This window comes from Macaca mulatta, chromosome 6, assembly GCF_049350105.2.
Source record: "Macaca mulatta isolate MMU2019108-1 chromosome 6, T2T-MMU8v2.0, whole genome shotgun sequence".
NCBI lineage: Eukaryota > Metazoa > Chordata > Mammalia > Primates > Cercopithecidae > Macaca > Macaca mulatta.
Genome location: NC_133411.1, coordinates 8,733,743 through 8,758,383, shown reverse-complemented (window position 1 = coordinate 8,758,383; position 24,641 = coordinate 8,733,743). Strand labels below are relative to the sequence as shown.

Below are 24,641 nucleotides of genomic sequence, written 5' to 3'. Positions count from 1 at the left end.
TTGCAATTGTAAATGTTATGCTATGCATATTTTACAAAAAAAAAAAAGTACAAACAAGGGCGCCAGTCAGCAGGGTCTCAGCCAGAGCAGGGCGAGACTCTGCTGTTGGCCATACTCTACTCCTTCTGCTAAGTCCAGGATGTGTGGCTGCACCTTAGAGGAAATACTTGCTCCTCTGCTGATGGACACGACCTATGGGAGAGCTCTGATGGTTACAGGAAAATCAGGGTTTTGAGGGCAGCTTTACTCTCCATTCTGTTCAGATGATCCCTGAGAAATCATCCCTATTTCTTCCATGCTGACTTACAGTGGCAGCTATCACAAGTGCTGAGCCATTGTGCAAGAGGAAGGATGAACCATGCTCGCTCAGAGAAAGAGTCCCTGATTCAAAGCAGTATCAGGACGTAGCACGTGTGGATGGGCAGTTGACTCCACTTACTTATTTTTCACATCATCTCCAGTGCTTCTTGTGCTCAAAACTTACAGTGAACAAAGCAGCTCTGACACAGGCTACCTGCAGATAGCTTAAGCTGGTTCAGAGGTTATTTTGCAGCAAAGGGATTAAAAAGGTAAGCAGGTGGCCAGGTATGGTGGCTCATGCCTGTATTCCTAGCCCTTTGGTAGGCCAAGGCGGGTGGATCACCTGAGGTCAGGAGTTCGAAACCAGCCTGGCCAACATGGCGAAACCCCGTCTCTACTAAAAAATACTTAAAAATTAGCTGGGCACGGTGGCAGGTGCCTGCAATCCCAGCTACTTATGAGGCTGAGACAGGAGAATTGCTTGAACCCGGGAGGCAGAGGTTGCAGTGAGCCAAGATTGCACCATTGCACTCCAGCCTACGTGACAGAGTGAGACTCCATCTCAAAAAAAAAAAAAAAAAAAAAAAAGCAGCCCATTGTGATGCAAGGTACAAAACTGCAAAGGATTATGGTAGAGAAAGTACAGTGCACTTATGGGACCATAGAGGAAGAAAACCCCACCTAGAGCCTGACCATATTGCCACTTTAGAAAGATCACTCCTGCTGTGGCAACCTGGATGCAGGCAGGTCAGTTAGAACTCTATCCTTGGAATCCTGGAGAGCCCCACTGAAGGTCTATAATGTGGTGAAATAGAAGTGGACAGACGTGGGAGACAGGAAGAATGAACTTGATTTGTCACTGATGTTGTAGCAGGGGTTGTCTGGGAGAGGGAAGCATTGAAAATGAAGATCCTATATCTGGCTGAGCGACAGAGTTCAGAAATCTAGGTTTGTGCAAATCAAAACAAGTGTGTAGGGGAAGATGACTAGTCCAACTTTGGTTGTGCTGTGCTTGATGGTGGTGTCTTAGATACACATTAAGTAGATGAGTATGGAAAGCTATGGTTGAGGCCTGTGTATAAGCATCATTTAGGTGGGAATTAAAGTCCTGGAAGAGGACTGGAGAGAAACAGAGAGGAGGTACGAGAGAGCCCCCAACATATTCTCATTTACAGGACAGACTTAATTTAGGGAAAAGAAAAGAACAAAACAGACTGTCAGAAGAAAACTAAGGGAATGCAATGTCATGAGACAAAAAGATGAGAAAATTCTTTAAGTGGGAGGACAAGGCCAAGGTGTCAGGTATACTTGAGTGGTCAAAAAGTGACTTAAAAATATTTCCCAAGATGGGAGGGGCATTGCTAATTTCAGACATTAAGGCTAGAAAGAGCCATTAATAGCATAATACACTTAGATAACTAAATGTTTCTTCTGTAATTGTATAGGCAAAATGCTCACAAACCTGAAGGCAAGCCAGTATTTTAAATAATTTTACTCCTTAACATGTGTGAACTTTCTTTGAATGTATTTAGTTTTTGCTATCATGTATCCATCCAGTCATGCTTCCTTAGTTCCCATTCATACACAAATGTGTTTCTGTTACCTCCTTCCTGATATGAGTTTCCTGTATCACACTGACATCTGTGTATGCTTGGGTATTATATAGCTTTTCTAAAATCTGGTGTCAAATGAGATTTGTCCTAACAATGTCTTTAAGTAACAGCTAAATTTATTTCTTATTAACAAGCTTCAAAAAACGTAGACTTGAAGCAGCCTGGCTCTTCTAAAAACTCTAACGACTAAACTAAGACCATCAAAACATAACAAATGAGGTCAGATACATGCACAGGTTACTTACGGTGATAACTCAGTGATATGGTTCGGATTTGTGTCCCCACCCGAATCTCATGTCGAGTTGTAATCCCCAGTGTTGGAGGAGGGGCCTGGGAGGCAACTCGGCCAGAGGGGTAGATTTCCCCCTTGCTGTTCTCGTGATAGCGAGTGAGTTCTCATGAGTTCTGGTTGTTTAAAAGTGTGCGGCACCTTCCCCTTCCCTCTCTTTCTCCTCCGGACACATAAGATATGCCTGCTTCCCCTTCACCTTCTGCCGTGATTATAAGTTTCCCGAGGCCTCCCCAGCCATGCTTCCTGTACAGCTTGCAGAACTGTGAGTCAATTAAACCTCTTTTCTTTATAAGTTACCCAGTCTCAGGTAGTTTTTTATAGCAGTGCAAGAATGGACAAATACACACAGCTAGAATGCAAAGTAGTGCATTAACACACTGAGTGGATGAAAGAAGTGGTACTGGGAATGGGAGGGACACAGAAATCAAGATAGTCTGGGTGAGCCTCGCTCTGCTGTGGCTCGGAGACAGGGGCAGGAGAGAAATGGGAGGGACGATCCTCTCCAGCCTCAAGTGAGGCCTCCTCACAATTCCTCTCTAGAGCTCGTGGGAAACAGAAGCCTCACACCAGTCTCCTTCCCTACTATAATCCCATGAAGATAACATGTTAGTTTCCTAGGCACTGTAATTCCCAGAATGACTCCTGGGAAGTAGATATGAGTATACCAGTCTCAGAAAAGCAGTAACTTTCACAGTAAATTAACTAAGGTGCACATCATTGTTCTGTGACACTGGTCACTGGTTTTCCAGATCTGAGAAACTCCTCATGCTGATGGAGAGAAGAACACCCAGTTTCCCTGGGATGTGCTGTCTTCACAGAGGCCCTGCTCCTGCAAAGTCTATTTGGAGGACTCAGTCTTTGTGCCTGGAGATCCCACAGACTCTCCCTCCAATCTTACTGCAATCTGACCACAGGGTTTCCAGAATGAAGACCCCGCTGTCCCCCTCACTCCTTTCTGTGACGGATGCTTGGCCACAGAAGCCAGGGCTGTGAAGGACAACTCAATCCAATACAGCAAACAGCATCCTATTTTCTCATCTTAATGTGAAGGCCCCGAGAGGCAGCAACAGGTGAGTGGGGTGGCAGAATTTGGGTGATTATTTCCCCTGTAAAGGATCCACTGTCACAAAGGAGAGACAGTGATATGAGACGTGAGATCCCAGGCAAAATGTCTCCAATCAGGCAAACAGGCTCCCAGACCAGCCAAGGAGTAAGCACGGCATCGTACCTCACGTTGGTATGCCGCTTCACGTACAGGTTGTGGAAGTTATTTGTGTTCTCCATCTGGCCTGCCTTGGGGCCCTGCAACCTCTGGATGATCTCCGCTTTCATCTCCATGGCGATGTGGGCCGGCAGCAGGGAGAGCAGAAGCCGCTCCTGGACAAGGTGAGGAAGGAGGAACAAATGTCTCTCAGACAATGCGAGGGATGACCAAATGACACTGGAGATCCTCACTGATTTGTAGGAAGGCCAATTTGGGAATTCTTTCCCAGAAGCTAAAATACAGATTCTAGAAATATATATTGGGAATAAAAAGAGATTTTCTAAGGTCAGAGTGTATTATTATATTATTTATTGAATTCTAAGTGTGTGTTCTTCAGCATGAAGAATAAAGGAAAGCAAAGTTGTTTCCCCGAGATTTTAAAATCTATTTTGATTTTAAAGTAGCAAAGCAGAAACAATATTAAAATTTCAGAAACCACTGGTCAGTCTAAGATAGAAAACACTCATTTTCGCCTGCTTGTTCATTTCTGAGCTAAAATGCTAGCTTTATTGCACTTAAGAAAGACAGCTGATAGTCCACCTATTGTGCATTTCTTAAATAAGATAAATACTTTCAAAGATTTCATTTCCTCTATGATAAACACCCAATCCTCTTTAGTAATTCTAAGCTATTATAAAAATGGAGTCAGAAGTGTTAGCTTCTGTAAAATGTCATCCATAAGAAACTACAGGTGGAACACCAGGAAATGATAACATATGAGCTTTTTGAGTATTTTTGGTCTTTATATTCAGTAAGTTCAGAAAACAGTAAATATTAGTAAACAATACTATACTCATTTTAACATAAACTTATTTTAGTTAGAGTGGCATTTTCTCATTCTCCTCAGTGAAAATACACAATAGTTTTTGGAGAAAAAGTCTAACAGAAGGGGAATCTTCAGGACGTACATCCATCCTGGAGTATTTTAATGTTAATCCATTTTAGAAAGCACCATATTCTTTAGCTATTGTAGAGTTTGGCAACTGATATTCAAGTTGATAAACAAATATTTGTTCAATGAAACACTTTATCTATGACATCTTTATCTATCACATTGTCTCTCTTTCTCTTTTTCTTTTTTTGGCAAGCTGATGAGGGATTAGGGGAGGAGGGGAAGCTTGGATTTGCTTTCAGGTTCACAGGGCCAGGTGTCAATCTCTTTGTCCACTCCTAGTGCACATCGCTTGGGTGGCTGTTGGAAAATTCCCCTGAGAGAGCTGAGGGTGGGCCAGGAGTGCATTCTGATGCAGATGGGATAATCCTGCCCCCGGCTCATCCCTCCAAGGAAAGACAAGTGCAAAGGCAACAGAAGACACAGTATGTACCCATGGGGGAACCTCAGTGTATAGTAGGTAGTTTCTCCATGTACTGGCATAACTGAGCATTGATCATTTGTTCATTCATTCATTCACTTATTCAGAAAGTATCCATCTTTGACCAATAAATGCCATGCCCTTTGAAAAGCACTAATGGTAAATTAAAGAAGGATGCAGAGACTCTCTGCTTTGGTTGCCCTTCTGTTTCCCAAGAGTCAGGCATTAAGCTTCTTCCAAACACCACCCTGTCTGTCTAATCTCATCTGACAGCAAGTGCACTGTGTGTTGAAGCCTTGGTTATGAATGATATGATACCAGAGACCCTGTCACATTCTTCTTTGATTTACCATTAGCGCTTTTGAAAGGGCATGGCCTGATCCCACTCTCTTCTCAGAGCCCACTTGAAAAAACCAAGGGGTTTGTTCTAAGTTAATGGCACTTCAATTGCTAGCTTTCATCATTTTGATATAAAGAACTACTCTGTCATCTACTCACATTTGGCTACTCATCCCCCAAATGCATAAACTTGCCACTTGTCTTCAATTTCTCTATGCTTTGGCCTCTGTGACTCATGAAATTGTTAGACCTTTGGGAAACTCCAAAGGTAATCAAACAAGTTTGATTACCCATGGCAGTGTTTAGCAGATAGAAGTTGTCCTATAAATTTTAGGGGTTGAGTTCTGCTAGTATTGCCTCCACTGAATTCCATTTCTGCAGGTCCTGAGCGTACAGTACAGTGAGGCACCCTGTGGGTGGTCACTTCCTATTCTTTCTGTTTATTGAGTAATAGATGGAATAATTGGAGTGAGGCCAAAATTTTACATACAAAGGAATTATAATGTCCAAAGTCTATTCACACCAATAGAGGAAAGCTGGTGAGGAAAGTGTGAAATTTCTATCCACAAACATCAGAGACCTTGGATCAGTCATGGTGACTGACACCTGTAGTCCCAGCACTTTGGGAGGCTGATGAGGGCAGATCACCTGAGGTCAGGAGTTCGAGACCAGCCTGGCCAACATGGTGAAACCCTGTCTCTACTAAAAATGTTTTCGAAAATTGGCTGGGCATGGTGGCAGGTACCTGTAGTCCCAGCTACTCCAGAGGCTGAAGCAGGAGAATCGCTTGAATCTGGGAGGCAGAGGTTGCAGTGAGCCAAGATTGTGCCACTGCATTCCAGCCTGGGCAACAGAGCAAGACTCTGTCTCAAAAAAAAAAAAAAAAAAAATCAGGAGACCTGTCTGGTCATATTCTCAGACATGAACAGAGGAGCCCCTGATGGGAGAAGGGAGGCATGTGGCTTTGAGGTTTCCCATTGAATCTGTCATAATCAAAGCACGTAGATGTTGAAAACAAATGTTATTTCTAGAGCAGTGATAAGGAATATTAACATGTAGACTATAAATAATTATGGGTCTGGATCTAGGCTATCTATTCAGAAATTCCAGTAGAATCTGTTCATCTACAGAGATGTCTTAAGATTGGCTTGATTAGGTTTAAACCCATTTTGTACTCTTTCTGATGGGTGATGAGTCAAGGGCTGAGACAAAATGAAATGCACCAAGCCACAGGCGCTCAGTGTACATAACTCTCCATTAGCAGAGCTTATGATGATAACCTGTGTGTACGTGGATTCAATACCATCTTCCATTGAATTTAAAACAGTCGACATTCCCAGTGTTTACATGAGTTTCTAGCTATGCTTCTTATAGCCGAGGCTGTCAATACCCTACTCATTTCCCTTCTTCCTTGCTTGGGGGTCACTGTAGATTGTTCCTTCCTGAATGTATGGTTTCCTGTGTGTCCGCTAATGAAGAGGTAGCTGATGAATAAATACTCCAGCTTTTGCATCAACATCCCTCAGTGGGAAATCTGAGCATGGTCGGTACATCCCTCAGAGAATCCCAGGCAAGACTGAGCCCTGCTTCCATCATCAGCCCCTTTGACGAGCTGACTTCCCTCTTTGGAGGGAGCTGACCTCATGGTCCCACGCCCTCACCCTGCTAAAGAGAACCACTTCCCAACTAAGTTACTGTACCCAGACCCTTGTCTTAGGATCTGCTTGTGGTAAACCTAACAGATATTTCCAAGCATCATCTCTCCTCCTCCTATATTCTGTAATAAGATTATGCTAAGCCCCAAATCACACAGAGCCGGTCCTTCCTGAAAGATACAGATTCTATGATCAAAAAAAGAGAATCAAATATAGTAATCCTTTTCCACACCCAGAGCCTCATTTAACAACCAAATGTAAGTTAAAATCTTTATTTTAGACCCAAATGTAGAAGGATGACTGACTTTTAATAGGTGGTTTAAAAAATATAGAAAGTAAACTTCATATGTTGTACAAAACAAGAATTTTTTTGTTTTGTTGGAAGTGTTCAAGAATCCATGTGAATTTAGACTGAAATGAAGATGCTGGTAACTGCCAACCAGCCAAATAAAAGAGCTCAAGCCTTCCCCCCATCATTCAATGCTGGCACCACTGGTGGCTGGTAGATAGCACTGGACCTGGCGACAGCTCAGTGTCCATGCTTTGAGTGTGCCCGTGCCCTCTAGGTGATCACAGTGCTGGGCAATTGAATGAGTTGCCAAAAAAAGCCTGAGCTCAAAAGTGGTGAAGCAAGACTCCTTCCTTTAAATTTGTCTTTCTCCCCATTAAAAATGTTCTGATCTGAAGGAAAAGCCCACTATTATGGCACACATGATAAATTTCAATCCAATTTGTAAAATCTGACAATGTTAATACTTCCATTAATATTTTAGCTTTTTGCGAACGTAGATGTGTGCCCTGCCAAATTTTCTGAAAGGAACACACACACTTAAGTGCTTAATATACTGGGTATAACTTAGCTACATTATTTTCCCAAGTTTTTTGGAGAAATTCCTTAGGGATACTTTTGAAAAATTAAGTTGTAATTAAACTGACTGATGCACACTGGTTATTACTTTCTCTTTCTAGTAAAGCTCATGCAACTACTGAGAATTTGTCTAATTCTGGCATATTCAAAGGTTATCTGATTAATAACTTGCCCTTGATTTGGGGATTTCATTTAACACATCCCTTTGTTAAACCTCCAATTATTATTCACTAACAATATATTTTTCTTAGAACTTGTTCTTTTAAATTGTGTCTGATAAAAGAGATGCAGAGTTAATTTAGTAAATTTCAATGTACTAGTGATCAAAGTTCAGAACAATCTGAGCTCTGAAGTGTTTCTAAACTAATGAAGCAAGGCAGAGATTGTAACTATATTTGACGTCTTTTTTTAGACTATTTCGATTGGTAGGAAAATCCAATTGAAGCAAAGAAGATTTGTACTTAAATTTTGAGCAAAGATATAGTAAAACATATTATACCCTGTCCCTTCAATAAACCATGCATGGAATAGATACGTAAAGCTGTTTTACTTTCCAGAAGGGAGGATAACAATGAAACACTCCTTTCATATGAATCTTTAAGTTTTTCTCTTTTAATTCTTATTTTAAATGCAATTTCAATTACATCAGGATGCTAAATCAATGGGATAAACAGAAAAGATGTTGTAAGTTTTTCTCCTTCTAAAAGAAAGAAGTTAACAGAGTGGACAAACACCAGATCCCTAAGCAGCCATTAGGCCACTTGTGGCTCCGTTATCCACGTACTTAGGAAACAGAAGTCATTTCATAATGTCCTGCAGTATCAAAAAGCTGGTTGTCCATCAACATGAAATGCTGCCTATGCTGTCCTGAGAAAACAGGTGACAGAAATAGAGGACAATAGCACCTCCCCCAGCTCCTGTCACACATCTGCCCTTGCAGCAGGCTCCACGTCTCCAAGTCTCAGACAATAATGGTCCTCCTCCCGCCTCAGCCTCCACCTCCCTGTTCTCCCAACAACTGCTACTGCCGCTGTTTCCCGTTACAAAATTTAGCTTTTTCTCTTAGGTCCCTCAGTAGAATTTTTGCTTCACATCAATCAATTAAAACTCTTACTATTTGAAAGGTCTTGCTTTATCTTTCTTTGACTTAAAAAAAAAAAAAATTGGTCATCATATTCACATGGGATGGAGAGTAGAAGGCGTCGCAGTAGAAATAGCTCTGAAGTAGGAGAAGATGGGATTCCGCCCTTTCTCTGCTACCTCAACGAAATCAGTCAGCCTTTGGGGCCCAGCTTGGTCATCTGGAAAACAGGTCTGTTGGCTACGGAGTTGAAGGCCTCCATGTCCATGTAAGAGCACAGCCCTTCAAAGAACCATGGGGGGCCCTTTCTAGAACTTACCTTCCACTGTCTTAGAGACGACTACATCCTGCTGCACCCGAGTGCCCAACCACTAGCCCCACACAGAGGAAAGAACTCAAGTGCTCAAATCCCCACCCGGTGGTGAAGACTGCAAGTCCAGATGGCCTGAGGGCAAGGAGACTCCAAGTGGGATCCAGAACAAGCACCCAGGGAGGAGGCTGAGTCTGGGCTGTCTGTTCCTTGCAGTGTCTCTGACTTGTGGGAGGAGGATGAAGAAGGGCTGAGATGACTGAGGAGCGACTTTAAAGAGCAGTGTTTTCATATCTGTGTGCAGAGGGAAAGTCAACCTGCTTCTTTCACAGCCCGGAAAACTGGAATGCTTTGTGCAAATTAAAATCACTACGCACTTCAGCAAATCAGGTGCCCCTTTCATAAGACAGCAAGTGCTTTCCTTGCATACATATCTTATTTTCTCACTTAACAAACCCTGGTCACATACAATATCATTCAGATTTATACATGTTTTGACAAAAAATTTTAAAAAGGCACAACAGACATAGATGTGGCTCTGAGGGAGTGAAGGCAGGTGGTCATCACCTGCGAGTTGAGACTGGATGGAACTCATCTTCCAGCTTCACAGCCAGCTGTTTCTATCCAGCTGGATTTGCAGGTTCAAGGAGATGATCAGAACATTTGTAGAGTATACTGTTAAAAGATGGTGGAAAGAATGAAATTATCACTCACACGGGATGACTCTTCAGTTAACAGAGAAGAAAGTGCTAATCAAGTCAAATTATAAAGTATGTCTACGGTTACTGATGACAGTAAATTGGTATTTCTAAACTGCAACTGTTTATCATCAACGGTCAATTCAATTCTCTAAAATAGAGCCTCTAGGGAAATGAGAATCATTCAAAAGGTGGAAAAATATTCAATCCTTGGATAAGAGTCTATGCAAGTCCTCAGATGAGAGCTGCAGCTGTGCTCCCAGGGGTAGGCACAGGGCACCTCGTGGTGCACCAGCACCCAAGTCAGCCCTGCAGGCTGGTGCAGCTGCAAAGCCTGAGCAAGCACAGCTCAGCACCAGTGTGAGAAAATCACCCAAAGGGGAATCTCGTCCTGCAAACAAGACCGCCACACTCACACACCATAAAGTGAAAAAGCAAAATGCTCCAGAAGGGGGCCAAGTCTGATTGGACCTGCCTCTCAAAGAGTATCCATCCACAGGTAAGCAACGCCATCCAGCCTGACCTGGGCAGTGCCAGTGGAGGTATGCTGGGGAGAGAATGGGTGAAGACAGACCATGCTCCTGGGCATTGGCCAAAATCCCTCAACATAAGGTACAGACGGCCAGGCAGGTGGTGGCGCCAGCCTTTGGATTTCTTCTTCTGAGGAGGACAAGGTGGAGATATCATTGACAGAAGGAGATGAGAAGAAGAAGGAAAAAGAGGCAGCACATTGGTATCGATTTGACGAAAGGTCCCAAGGAGCAAAATGGAATATTTTTTATGTTCAAATGCAATCCCTCAGAGCAACTCCATGCTACAGATGACAGATACATGATGCAGTTATGTACACACTACACTTGCAGTGGACTGGACTATTGTTCTGAAATGTGTTGCCCCTCCCTCCTGTGCCCCTGGGAGGCAATGAACCTTGGTAGGACCAGTGACATGTGAGTAGCAGTGATATGTGCTCCTTCTAACAAAAGCTTCAGGAGCCGCTGTGGGCCTCACCATGCTTTCCTTTCCCTCTTCTTTGGGACCAGCCGTGTCACAGATGGTGACTCTGAGCCTGGGTCCCATTCATGGTGCAAAGTGGCAGTCCCCCTATAGTGGACAAATACAAGTGAGAAACCACTATTGTTGTCAGCCACTTTGGTTTGGGAGCCATTTTTATCACCGCCTACACTAGCTATTGGACAGATGCAACTCCATGCAAAGATGTGCACATCAATCTATGTCCTCTGTCCCTGAGTGCTGCGGATTTTCTCAGCTGCTCTGACCTGGGGAGAGGCCACTCACTCGCTCACGTGCTGCACTCACAAGCTGTAGCTTCAGGGCAAAAGTTCTGGAAAGCTCCTCTTTCCAGAGGAAAGTTCAGTGAAGTGCTGATTCTTCTCCCTCACTTCGAGTAAGAGAAAGTTGAGCCTTGGCAAGGCCATTCCACCTGTGAGGAGTCTTCAGGGCAGGGACCTCATGACTTTGAAGCCCACACTGGTAACCCCCGCTGGTCTGCCTTGCAGTCCATGGAAGAAAAGGCTGAGAATGTGGTCGTTTCAGTGGTGTCAGAATTACACAGAGCAGGAATGATCCCAGCAAGTATGGGACAACTTTGTACCACTGTGCATTTCTTCCTCCAAAATAAAAACCAGACGTCATGCCTCTAAAAGATTTTCTCAAACTAAAACCTGGAGTCATGAGAATTTACTCATTCTACTTGGTGGCAGATGTTATCCTACATGCAAATTATTGTTGTCTATATTCTCTAGTCAAAGTTATAATTCTCATTGGATGCAAAAGTAACAGGGATTAATCAGCCAGGCTGGTTCCCATCCTTAAGAATGCTGGCAGCACGGCATCGGCATCACCATCCCAAACTCAGGGAGGCAGTGAGGCTCCTCTGAAAAGCATAAGAAAAGGAACACTATCGTCTGTCCCGAGGGGCACAGACTCCAGCTCCCTCCCTGATGATGCTGAGACTCTGGGCTCACCTCCCTTCACCCTTGACAGTCAGCCCCTCCCAGATTCAATCGTGAAGAGCAACACAGCGTGGATGACAGGCTCCTCCCACATTCATGGCTCTCCTTTGGAGTAGGCTGTGCTGCCAAGCTTAGAAGCTCAGATTTATAAAACCATCATGAGTGTAAGAGAAGCTTGAAGTGGTGAGGATGAGCCACAGAAGGGGGCAAAGTCATGGAAGCGGAGACCAGACCTGAAATAGCTCTGCTAACTTTCACCTTAAAGGAGGTCTATAAACTCATGTTTGTAGCGTTCAAAGTTGTTGAATGAAAAAAAACAGGTCTCTTCTTTTGCACGGAAATGCACCATCTCCTATTATTCCCAGGCAATTTTAGAACTGCTCTACTTGCATGCAGACACTGGGCTCTTAATTCAATGTTCTTTCTTCCACTCAACAAATATTTATCAACCACTTTCCACGTGTCAGTTCCAGGTCTAAACAATTTGTAAGTATTGTCTTGCTTAATTCTCTCAGCACTTAATAACGTAGATATTATTATTTCTCCCATTTCTATGAAGAAGAAATTGGAGACCAAATAGGTTGCATGGCTTCCTAAACAACCCAAAGTAAGAAGGTGGTGGAGTTGGGATTAGAACCAGTGGGAGGAAAGTAGTTAGTGGTTAATTGCTCTTAACCAGTTTGCTAAACTGTACCCAGGAAAAAGAGACAATACATAAATAGGCACAAGAATAAATAACATAGCTTCAGCTGCGGACAGGAGAGCAATTGTTCCATACTGAAGTGTCTTAGGGCATGACTGATTCTCTTTCATTTCAGTGGGGACAATGACGCTTTTTTTTTTTTTAACAGCTTTGAAGTCGGAGATTTGAACCCCAAAGCACACCTGCTCTTGGGGAAGAGTACCACAAGTATCCCACACTGTCGGCAGACTCCCAATCTCTCCCCACCAAGCCAAGCCCAATCCAGGCTGGGAGCACCCCCTGGGTGAGAGTTGGAGCCCAGAGCAAAATTGTAGCCAATATCCAAAGGCTTCCTTTGAAAATATTGTCAACTGGGGAGATTTCTGGAAAAAACTGCACTGCATTCCTCTCTCGAACACATGACTGAATCCTGAAGTGGTCACATACATTTTCTGCTGTGGATGCTTAGGAAGGTGAGTCTAGGACACTCCCGCCGATGTCCACATCTCTGCATACTCGTTCTGGTAAATTAAGTGCTCCATGCCCGCTCCCACAGAAAAGCCTCCAAAGATACAACCCAGCAGATAACAGCCTTTAAATATTGTGCCTGTCTTCAAACACTAATTGCCCCTGTGGGCACTGATGTAGCTGATAACAAAAGACGCACGTGTCATTTCTGTATAACAACTTTTCAGGAAAGAATAGTAAGCAAGGAAAGAAAGGCTGCAGAACTGTTCTAATTCTTACTCTGCTCACGAGGCAATGTTCTGAGCTTCTTCAGATAAGGATTAAAGATGCAAAAGGCAACTGCAAGGAAGTCATCACACCAGAAAGCTGAAAGCCTGTCATGATCCTGGAATTTTATTAAATGTAACTCAATGACTGAGGCTCAAACTGAAAAATAAAGGTGCTCTTCTGCTGTGGCTCACTTGGCTATCAGTTTTCTACACATACATATCTTATTTGTGTACCTATGTTGCTGGCACATGGTATTTTTTAAGCTTTCTCTTTGTCTTTAGAAAATGCATTCTTAGTAATTAGAATGCAGATTTTCTTTCAGGGACTCTTCCTTCTAAGCTTCACCAACAGCTTTGTCTTTGGAGAAAATCACATCAAATATTAGCTAAAAGCAGGCTCTCATGTGCCCCACTACCTGACAAAAATAAACCATGGCTTACAGCTTACAGAATTTAAGAAATCAATCATATAATGGATTTCCTTGCAAGTTACATAGGATGAAAACTCAAGTTTACTTTATACATATAATGCATTAGGAAACCTTGACTGGGTGTGTTTTCCCACTCGCTTATTGAATCCGAGTGTGTAAGTTCTTAAGATTCATCAAAATTTTTAAGTCCAGAGAAAGGCAACTGGCAGCCTGTGGGCTGAGCCTGGTCAGGCAGATGTACTCTGATTAGCTTGCAGAGTGCATAGTTATGTGTACATGTTTAAAGAATTTGAACCCCTTCAGATAGGTCATGCACCGTACAGTTTACCACAGTCCTTGCCATTCCCTAATGACTTGCAAGTTCACTGCACACATGTACCATGTCTGCCTATACTCTAAGCCATGGTTTCTCACCCCCAGCACTATTGGCATTTTGAGCGACATGGCTTTTTGCTGTGGGGGGCTGACGTGCACACTGCAGGATGTTTAGCAGCATCTGTCCAATAGACTGAGACGTAGACTAGACTTTAGTACTCTCTACCCACTAGATGTCAGCAAGACCCCCAACCCATTTTATGACAATCCAGACTGCTCACAAGCATTGACAACTGTTTCCTGGGGGGTAACAGTCTTCCTCTGGTTGAGAATCATTCCTCTAAATATAAGACTTCTCCTCTGGAGTTTTAACCTGACTACTTTCTCCCATACTCTTCCCCTTCATTTACCTCTGTTCCTCTCCACCTTGGACTCTGTGGCCCCATCACTTTCATTGTTGTCTTGCCCCTGCCATTCCAGAATGGCACCTCTCCAGGACATCACTAGGAGGTACACCATCACTTCTCACATGCCATTAGCTATACACAACTCTAAGGGATGCAGTGACATGTCTCTATTTTGGGTGAGACGTACCCAGTCACAGAGATCGTCTTACAACGGAGGAAGAAGAGAACGAATACTGGGAGACAATCCATTGTTCCCTGTCACCTGCAGAGAACTCAAATGCAGCTGTTTGCAAATGGAAACTGTCACCTTCCCTCCAAAAGCTGTCCCTCTGTTTGTAATCTTAGTGCAGTCAATATCTGCCCATGCGCCTAGCTGCCCATGCAGAAACCTGCTTTCATACCTGACTGTTCTTCCCTTCTTACCAGTCCACATCCAGTGAGGCAGGCTCCTGTCTTTCACACTTCAGAACCTGCCCCTTCCTCAGCCTACTGCTCTGCCCAGTTCTCAACAACCACTGTCACCCAGAGAATCACCTCCTAACTGGTTTCCTTCCTCCAGTCCTCCTTTTCCCTCACCTTCTCTTCTTTCTAAAATGGGAAGTAGTCAAATAAGCTCTGCTCCAGCTCTGAAGGCTTCTAACACCTGGGACAAGGCCAAAGCCCTGCAGTATATTACGAGATATGATAGGCCCCAGGCATCCCACCCTCTTTATTTCCTCCTCTTCCTTTCTTTGACCCTGCAACCCAGCTCTTCTGAATCACCTGCAGCCTCAGACCCGCACTGGAGCACGCTCCCCCTGGGACTTGGATGGCTGATTCCATCACATCATTTCCATCCATTCCTTTGCTAAGGCTATCCCCACCAATTCTCCAGGCAAGCTTTCAACCACCTCCTCCCTAAGAGCCATCCTGCACGCCCTCCCACCCACAGCTAGGCTAGGTGCTGTGTGCTGTGTGAGCCGTCAACATTCACCCTGCTAATGGCCCCTGACCTCTGCCAAAGTCATCTGTTTACTTCAAGCATAAGTGTTAGTGAGCCCAGCCTGTGCCTTCTTCAATATTTTGTTCCCAGTACAGAACACAGAGGCCATTGCCTGGCATAGGCAGACACATACACAATAAACATTTATGGGATGGATAGAGGAGTGAATGCATGATTGTGTGACCGAATGCCTCATTTTACATTTTGAATAGATTTTCTTTTTTTTGGGGGGGGGGGGTTCTTTCTTTTTTTTCTGTAGCTAATTTTTCTCTTTTTATTATACTTTAAGTTCTAGGGTACATGTGCACAATGTGCAGGTTTGTTACATATGTATACATGTGCCATGTTGGTGTGCTGCACCCATTAACTCATCATTTACATTAGGTATATCTCCTAATGCTATCCCTCCCTCCCTCCCTCCACCCCACGACAGGTCCCAGTGTGTGATATTCCCCTTCCTGTGTCCAAATGTTCTCATTGTTCAATTCCCACTTATGAGTGAGGACACGGAATAAGATTTTCACTGAGAAACCCATTAAATAATCTGACTTTTCAATGACAGAAACCAGGAGAACATTCTGGCCTCAGCTCTGTCACTCTATAAGTGGACAATGGGTAAATTACATAACCTCTTGGCCTTTCGCCTGAGAAATGATGAGGTACATTATTGCTGTCCCTTTCAGTTCTAGGTGTCTCCCATTCAATAAGGTGTCAGGAGGAAATGGTAAGACATCCTTGAGGGTGGCAGCAGAAAAGTAAATACGCCTTGAATTCTATTTTTGGTTACTGTTAAACACCCACGTGTTTTCTCAATTAGAAGAAATGATTGGAAGATATATATAAATATATGTACATGTTATATATATTATGCGTGTGTTACATCTCTCTCTTTTAATTTTATCACAATATGCATTATTGACATGCACACATAGATTTTCAGGGGAACTGCAGAGAAGGAAAAGTATTTCAATTCTTTCCTATGTGTTTCTCAAAGATCTTCTAATATCTGATCTTTCTAGGGCTGATGAAGCAACATTCTCCTTTTTGTTATTCTGCAGGTACAAGTCCAAGCGCTCACGTTAATGACGTTGTTGAAGGCTCCTCCCGTGGCTGACTCCAGCTACACGCCATGACGGAAGACATGTGGCCCAGAATGCAGTGTGGAAGAGCCAAAAAGGGAATGAATAACTTATAAACGGCAGCCCTGCCAAAGTGAAAAGAAGGCAAGTTTTCTGCCAGGAAACAGAAATCAAGATCAGCATGGAAATGGAAGTCATGGCTAATGAGAAAATGCTATATTACATTAAAAAATATTTATTGATTAATTTGAATAACTACATGAGTATATATAAACTTAGGAATTTTCAGCTTTGTCATGCCAACAAAAATATTTATCAAACAGTAAACAGATTTTTAACAGCACTAAACTGACGTGTGTAAAGCTGAGTCTGATAAAATATTAAATCGTATGCAGAGATTTCTAAGGAAAATAATGTGTTATTCTCACCAGCTATGCACCCACGCTGACTTGAGCTCAAGCCTGGCTTGGTTTAGGAAGCATTAATATTTCAATCATCTATTGCTGCAAAACAAATCATCTCAAAACTAGTGGTTTGGAACAACAATGATGGATGGTTTCTCCTGACTCAGTGGGCTGGGTGACTGGGCACTGCGTCCTCCTGGTTTTACCGTCGACAATCTTATGACTGTGCTCAGCTCGAGGGTGGGCTGACCCTACAAGGTGGCCCCAGTGACACGTCTTTCTGGCTGTTGCTGCTGGCCATGGGCTGGGACTTTGGGTCTTCTCCATGTGGAGGCTCATTCTCTGCCAGGCTGGACTGGCTTCCCTAATGGTGTACTCAGGGCAGCAGTCCTAGAAAATGAGAGACGATCTTCAAGAGCTCATAAGGTCTGGATTCCAGAATTCACAGTCACTACCCCATTTCCTGTGAGTCAACGCAAGTCCCAGGCCCTCCCAGATTCAATCATGTTTTCCATCTGCCACAGCTTGGATGACAGGCTCCTCCCACATTCAAGGGTCCGAAGGCTTGGTGGAGCCAAGGGTTAAGTAATTTCTCTTTTTTGTTGTTTGTTTGCTTTTGTGTTTTTTAGATGGAGTTTTGCTTTTGTTGCTCAGACTGGAGTTCAGTGGCATGATCTCGGCTCACTGCAGCCTCCACCTCCTGCATTCAAGAGATTCTCCTCCCTCAGCTTCCTGAATAGCTGAGATTACAGGCCCGTGCCAAGCCTGGCTAATTTTTTGTATTTTTAGTAGAGATGAGGTTTCACCATGTTGGCCAGTCTGGTCTCGAACTCCTGACCCCGGGTGATCCACCTGTCTCGGCCTCCCAAACTGCAGGGATTACAGGCGTGAGCCACCGCACCCAGCTGGGTTAAATAATTTCTACAGTGAATCTGGGGGCTCAGGTCCTCTCTGTAAGGGGCCCTGAGAAAAGGCAATACAAAAACTCCAGCTTCAAGTCCAGTTTCAGTTACCTAAATTCCAGTTTGAATTTCTGTGAATTCACCTTGTGTCCAGTTACATATTCAATATATTTCTCTTCTGTTCATTCTCGTCCAAACATATGGCCAAGGCTGGACTGAAACTCCACAGGATAAGACATAGAAGGATTGGTCCTCCTGAGAGGTCATAGGGTGAATACACAAATTACTATCACTCAGCTCACACTGTGGCTTCTACCTCAAATTAACACTTGGCATAAATTCTTAGAAATGCCTTAAAACAAACAAGACAGACAATGGAAATGAAGCAGCTGTCTACAAATGCAGTGACTCACTTTCAGTTTATTTTAAGACTGTTCTAGAGGTAAATCCATATGAATTATCTCAGAAAGTGGTTTTTTTTTTTTTTTGAAATTCATGTTGACGTTTTGTCAAGAAAATAAAAGTAAACAAAAATTAGACAGGTTTGAGAAGATGTAATAAACAATTCTGAACAAAGAAAGGAGAAAATTAATGAAACAACGTTTAGGTATATTTCATGATTCATTCTTAGGTGATCCATTGAAATATCTGGGACTGTTCTGTTCTCTATTTAGTGATTCTCTATTTAGTGATTTTACTAAAATACTTTTTAGCTAGCTGATAAAAGCATACCACACCACTACCCGTAGCAAGATGTTCTTTGCATATGATATATGCAATTATGACAGAGCAGAAGATCCTTAAAAGAAATGTTCAAAACTCTCAATTCAGTAGATGAATCTCAGGCTTTTTATGCAACCTGGATTCAAAACTGAAACTCACATCAAATATCTGATCCTCACTCATCATTTACCCAATACTGCAAAGCTACAGAATAGAGTAGCTTGTTTTAAAGTAACACATCTGAAAAGTAAAACAGAAGTATCTATTAACTTTCAGAGTAATTATTTCAAAAACATCATATAATAAATACTAGAATTCACAAATGTTCTACTGTAGCTAAATGTTCTTTATCAGGAAAACTAGACACTTGCTAGTCTTACTTTGCTAACATTATCAACATAATACCAACACCAATATAACAATATCAATTACCCAGTAAACTCACTGGTGTCCTCTACTACTGCTAAAATAACTTCAAGCCTAAACATGTCCACGAAGTTCATAATTGGATCCAGTCCTACCTACACACCTGCCCGCCATTTCATTAACATTCTAGAGAGTTGTGGCTGTGAATGAACAGGATTCTTCCCTGTTCATTCTCTCCTGTTATATTTTGTTTGGTTTTGTTCTTACTTCTCCTTTAAAATCTGCTCTTGCCCCACAATGGTAGCCGTTGCAGGGTTAAAGGAATTAATATTTACAACGGGAAAGTGCCCAGTTTGCAGAAAACCTTCAAATGTTAGCCTCGATGGGCACAAAGTCTCTTTTGACAAATTCAAGCCTACATGCACCCTTCTTTTCTCTGAATTACGATGGCTCATAGTCAGTACGGCCTCTTGTCACTTAATTATTCTCTAACTCTTTCACTTACATTGGTCGTCCCAGTTGCCCTCCAAATCATTTGGTGGGGGAAGGGCACGCAGAAATAATGCATTTTATTTACACATTCTTTGCACTTCTAGATGTTTATTTCAGTTTTTTAATGATCAATAATTATGGTTCTATTTTTTGATAACCATAAAGACATAAATAATATGGGTGGCCAAATATTAGTGTCATATTAAAACGATTGGGCAGAAGTTCCCTACACAATACCTAACAAAATAGACCAACATTTCTACAATGCAACAAAGGACCTTCACCACTACAGCCACAACACAAAAAAGGTCATGGCTCAGTATTATAAACTTCAAAAATCAGTGGCCAAGAGGAGAAAGAAGATTCCAGAGCTGAACATAAGATGGAGGTGTGCTTGACTCTTAACCCTCCCCACCCCTCCAAGCAGCAGCTCAGAACTGACCAAGTCAGAGAATTCTTCTGAATACCCACAAAGTGGGGCCAACTAACAGCCATATTCAATTTCAGACCTAAGGATGATGAAGATCATTGCGTGGTTGGAAACAAAGTTTTTTTTTAAAATGAATAAAATGGAACAGTTTCTCTTGGTTAGAAATGAAGCCTTCCAGGCTGAGGAATGGATGGAACCCCAAGTTTGTCCTCCATGGAAAGAGATCTGCTCCCCTCCAGGGGGTGAACACACTCGAAATGGCACAACCAAACGTGGGGAGAAAGCCAGCCCTGCTCTCCTGCGGGCGCCCTCCCAGCACCAATACTTCTGTCTGCCCGCCATAAAGCAGACGGAGCACTAAATACCCAAACTGCAACCACCCCACACCCAAACCACTGAATCGCCAGCCTCCCATACAGCGGGAAAAGGGGTAAGACGTGAAGGCCAGGAGCCTGGAAACAGGATGCACGACTTATTTTAGAGAGTCGCCTACTGGATCCCACATGAAGCAGAAAACAACCCCACCACTACCACAACAAGTGATGCCGTGGGGGCCAGGAGGGAGCAGTGGGGGTCAATTCGACACCGAAGCTAGGGACAGCTGAAGACAGACACACAGAGACTGGACCCTACCCTCTGGGGCCCCTGCTAGCAGGCGGCTGAACCCAGGGAACAGCCCTTCCTCCTCGTTCATCTTTCAGTTGATCATTGTCTTCCACTGGACACATGAGTGTAAAGGACTAAGAGTGCTTAGGTACCCTGACAATGTACATTTCTTGGGGGGTAGGAATCCCAGAACACATTCCAGTGACCTCACAGATATGCCTCAAAAAGAATGGAAACAGTTTCCAAGACACAACAGCCCTGGAGGCTGCCCTTCACGATCTCACCTCCAAGCCCCCGCTGAGGCCTCTGGCTACTACGTATTGTCAGGGTCTCAGCTTCCCCTGTCCCCCACCTCTTCCCTATTGGCTTTCCTGCGGGGCCTCACTCTAAGCCAGTGGTAGAAACCAGGACAACTCTGTTCCCCACACAAGTGGATGTTGGGCAGAGCCTGGAGAAACGCTACTTGCATCCAGTGGGCAGAGGGCAGGGATGCAGCTATGCATCCTGCAGGGCACAGGGCAGACCCCACCTTGACGATGTACCCAACTCCAATGCCCACAGTGCTGAGGTGCAGAAGCTGGCTCAACAGAAGCTATCACATCAGGTTTCGTGCACATTGTAGGTTTTGTTTTGTTTTTTTTTTTTAGATGGAGTCTCACTCTGTTACCCAGGCTGGAGTGCAATGGCTTAATCTCAGCTTAATGCAACCTCTACCTCTGGGCTCAGGTGATTCTCATGCCTCAGCCTCCTGAGATGCTGGGACCACAGACATGTTCCATAACACCTGGCTAATTTTTTTTTTATACACACACACACACACACACACACACACACACATATATATATATATATATATTTTTTTTTTGGTAGAGACAAGGTTTCACCATGTTGCCCAGGCTGGTCTTGAACTCCTGAGCTCAAGTGATCCACCCGCCTTGGCCTCCCAAAGTGCTGGGATTTTAGGCATGAGCCACTGCACCCAACCATTGTAAGTCTATAAAATTCAGTTTTGCTTAAGCATGTGATGAAGTAACTTGGTTAGTAAAATTACATGAGATTGTACTCCTGATCCTTCCACGGAGGCATGGCCTCTGTGAGGTGGGGGATGCTCTAGTGTCTCCAGCCTCAGAGGAAAGAGGCAGAGTCACAGCACTGTGGGATGACATCCCAGGACATGGAGCCTCCATTCAGGTGGAGCAGAGCAGGGGCTGGCACACCACCCCTGAAAAGGGCCGCAAGTGAATAGTCCAGGCCTTGAGCACCATGCCCTCTCTGCCATGACTACCCAACTCTGCCACTGTAGCCTGTAAGCAGCCATAGCCAATGTGCAAATGAATGAGTGTGGCTCTGTGTTCCAATAAAACTTGATTTATGAAAAACACCCAGTTTCATATAATTTTCATTTGTAATAAAATACATATATTTAGTTTTTAAAACATCAGCCAGAAGTGATAGCTCACATCTGTAATCCCAGCTACTCGGGAGGCTGAGGCAGGAGGATCATTTAAGCCCAGGATGTCGAGGCTGTAGTGAGCCATGGTGGTACCACTGCCCTCTAGCCTAGCCTGAGTGATAGAGTGAGACCCTGTCTCTTAAAAAAAAAAAAAAAAGGAATAATCTAACAATATAAAAACCATTCTTAGTACTCAGGCCACATGAAAACAGGAGGCAGGCCAGATTTGACCCACAGGCTGTAGTTTGATGACTCCCAGTATAGAGAAAGTTCCCTTGAAAAGTCAAAGTTAAAGGCATTGCAGACACATTAGAAGTGTCACTGACAATTGAATTAAGGACAATAAAGGTTATATCCTTCATCCAAAGGGCATTTTTACTATTATCTCCATAATCTGACACTCACAGGTTACTTAACATGTTGTACCTTGCAATAAAAACCATAAAATGGATCTTTTAGAAAATAATAAATTTCAAGTGATCACTGAGTTCTCAGCTGAGGAGAGTGTGGTAGCTTTGGAGTCAAGAGTCTCGATCAAACCCCGCCCCACAACACCTCCTTGTGTCCTGATAGTATGGGCTTACGCAGGGACCTGGCCAAGTCTGAATTTAGGTGACTGCTTGCTACTGAGGTAGCCATCAGAGAGCACAAAAGTCACTGCACCAAAACCAGAAAATCGAAATTCAAGTCCGAGCTCACCCACTCATTTGAATGAGACTCTAGGTCACTTCCTAACCTTCCTGGGCATCATTTTCCTCACCTGAAAATGAAGGGGCTGGACTAACACTCTGAATGTCTTTCTTGCTGTAGAAGCTGGGGAGTGTATTTTTAGATAAAGCCAAAAAAAAAAAAAAAAAAAAGTCAACTTGGTGTAGCTGCAAACAAAAGTATCTCATTTCCCCACTCAATAGCTAATTCTCTAGCAGTCAGAATTCAGAACACATGTTGCTTGATTTACGGTGGCAACCAGTAATTTGTGTGAGAAAGACTTAATTTAGAAGAACGCACATGTCATTTTTTTTCATAACCAAGTAAGAGTTACAATTAGTTTGATTCATATGCTGTCACGGATGTCTCCACCACACTCACAGTGAACAATAAGAAGTTTTCAAGGCAGCTCTTTGATGGAGAGAACTATTTCTCAGTTGTGTAATTAATACTAAACATAAATCCTCCTCCGTTTCCCTATTGACTATTCCATGCTCACTCGAGCATCATTGTCTATGAGTGATCATTGAGTAGAAAAACCACTGAATATATTTGCTTTTTTACTGAATTTTATTTTGTAGCATTTTGCCTTTGGGAAATTGCCAAAATTAGTAGTGAAATGCCCCAAATAACCCGCTGAAAAAGTTGGGAAATGCCTTAACTTTTTCTCCCATTATGACACATATCTTAAGCAAAATTTTAATAATATGATTCCATTGAAAACCAGATCAATCAAAATGTTTTCTAATGTTTGTTATACAAATAAAGAAGATGCAAGACTGGATTTAAAACACAAATAGGCATGCTGTTCATAGCTGAAGAATTGAAGTGCTCATGATCATTTCTAGTTGCAAAATTCCTCTCTTGCCTAACATCTGTCGGTAAAATAATTAAAATCACATTAAAGATTGATTTCATCAAGAAGAAATAAAGCACTCCCCACAGATGGAATCTTAGAAAAGTTATCACATGGGATATGGAATAGCAGATATGGGATCAATGGAGTTCATTTTAGACTAGGGATCTCCAACCCCCAAGCCAAAGACTGGCTGGCCTGTTAGGAACTGGGCCACACAGCAGGAGATGAGTGGTGCGTGAGCGAACATTACTGTAGCTTGAGCTCTGCCTCTGCTGTCAGATCAGCGGCAGCATTAGATTCTCACAGAAGCATGGACCCTATAGTAAACCGTGCATGGTAAGGATCTTGGTTGCATACTCCTTATGAGACTCTAATGACTGATGATCTGAGGGTGAACAGTTTCATCCCCAAACCATCCTCTCCCCCAGTCTGTGGAAAACTCGTCTTCTACAAAATGCATCCTAGTGCCAAAAAGGTTAGGGATGACTTTTATAACACACATGTGTACACATGTTCCATGTACCACTGAGCATATATTCCTAGTATATAAACGAAGTTTTTGTTTTCTGTCATAAGGTTAAATAATAGCATAGCAGTATAGGTGTTGAATAAAGCCATTCAGTCCATGTACATTTTGTCACAAAAATAAATACAACAATTATTATTATTATTATTATTTCTTTGAGACAGAGTTTAGCTCTTGTTGCCCAGGCTGGAGTGCAATGGGGAAACCTAGACTCACCGCAATCTCTGCCTCCTGGGTTCAAGTGATTCTCCTGCCTCAGCCTCCTGAGTAGCTGAGATTACAGGCATGTGCCACCACGCCCTGCTAATTTTGTATTTTTTAGTAGAGACGGGGTTTCGCCATGTTGGCCAGGCTGGTCTTGAATTCCCGACTTCAGGTGATCTGCCCACCTCGGCCTCCCAAAGTGCTGGGATTACAGGTTTGAGCCAACATGCCCAGTGAACAATTATTTTTTTAATGATCAAATATTTTACACAAAATACCCACTCAATCAATGTTGAGAAAATGGATGTTATTTTGAGACATGAGCTTAGTCCCATCTACTTGGTTTATCACAATCTCTTAAACTAGGTAGACATGGAATAATCAAACTGGTTGGAAAGAAGCAGAGTGAAAAGCGGGAGGGGCACAACCATCCTTCACCAAAAGGCCCTCAATTCCACGCCTCCATGTAGTGTCTGCAGGTCTCATAGTCCACATGGCCTATCTTTAGGTTGATTATACAGTTTTTCATATACTGGGCAATGCATGAAAATAAATCCATTAAAACCTGAAACATTAAGTAAATGAAAAAATAATATTGGCAACAACTCATCTGTCTGGAGTGGTTACCC

The 24,641-nt window shown here is 43.0% G+C and overlaps 1 protein-coding gene across 1 annotated transcript in view; it reads right to left on the bottom strand.

Annotated features, from left to right (window-relative positions):
• The window catches only part of ADCY2 (adenylate cyclase 2), a 426,140-nt gene that overhangs the window by 131,484 nt on the left and 270,015 nt on the right, over window positions 1-24,641 (bottom strand). The window contains 1 exon segment of the mRNA NM_001265652.1: window positions 3,434-3,582. Coding sequence (NP_001252581.1) covers window positions 3,434-3,582 — 149 coding nt within the window.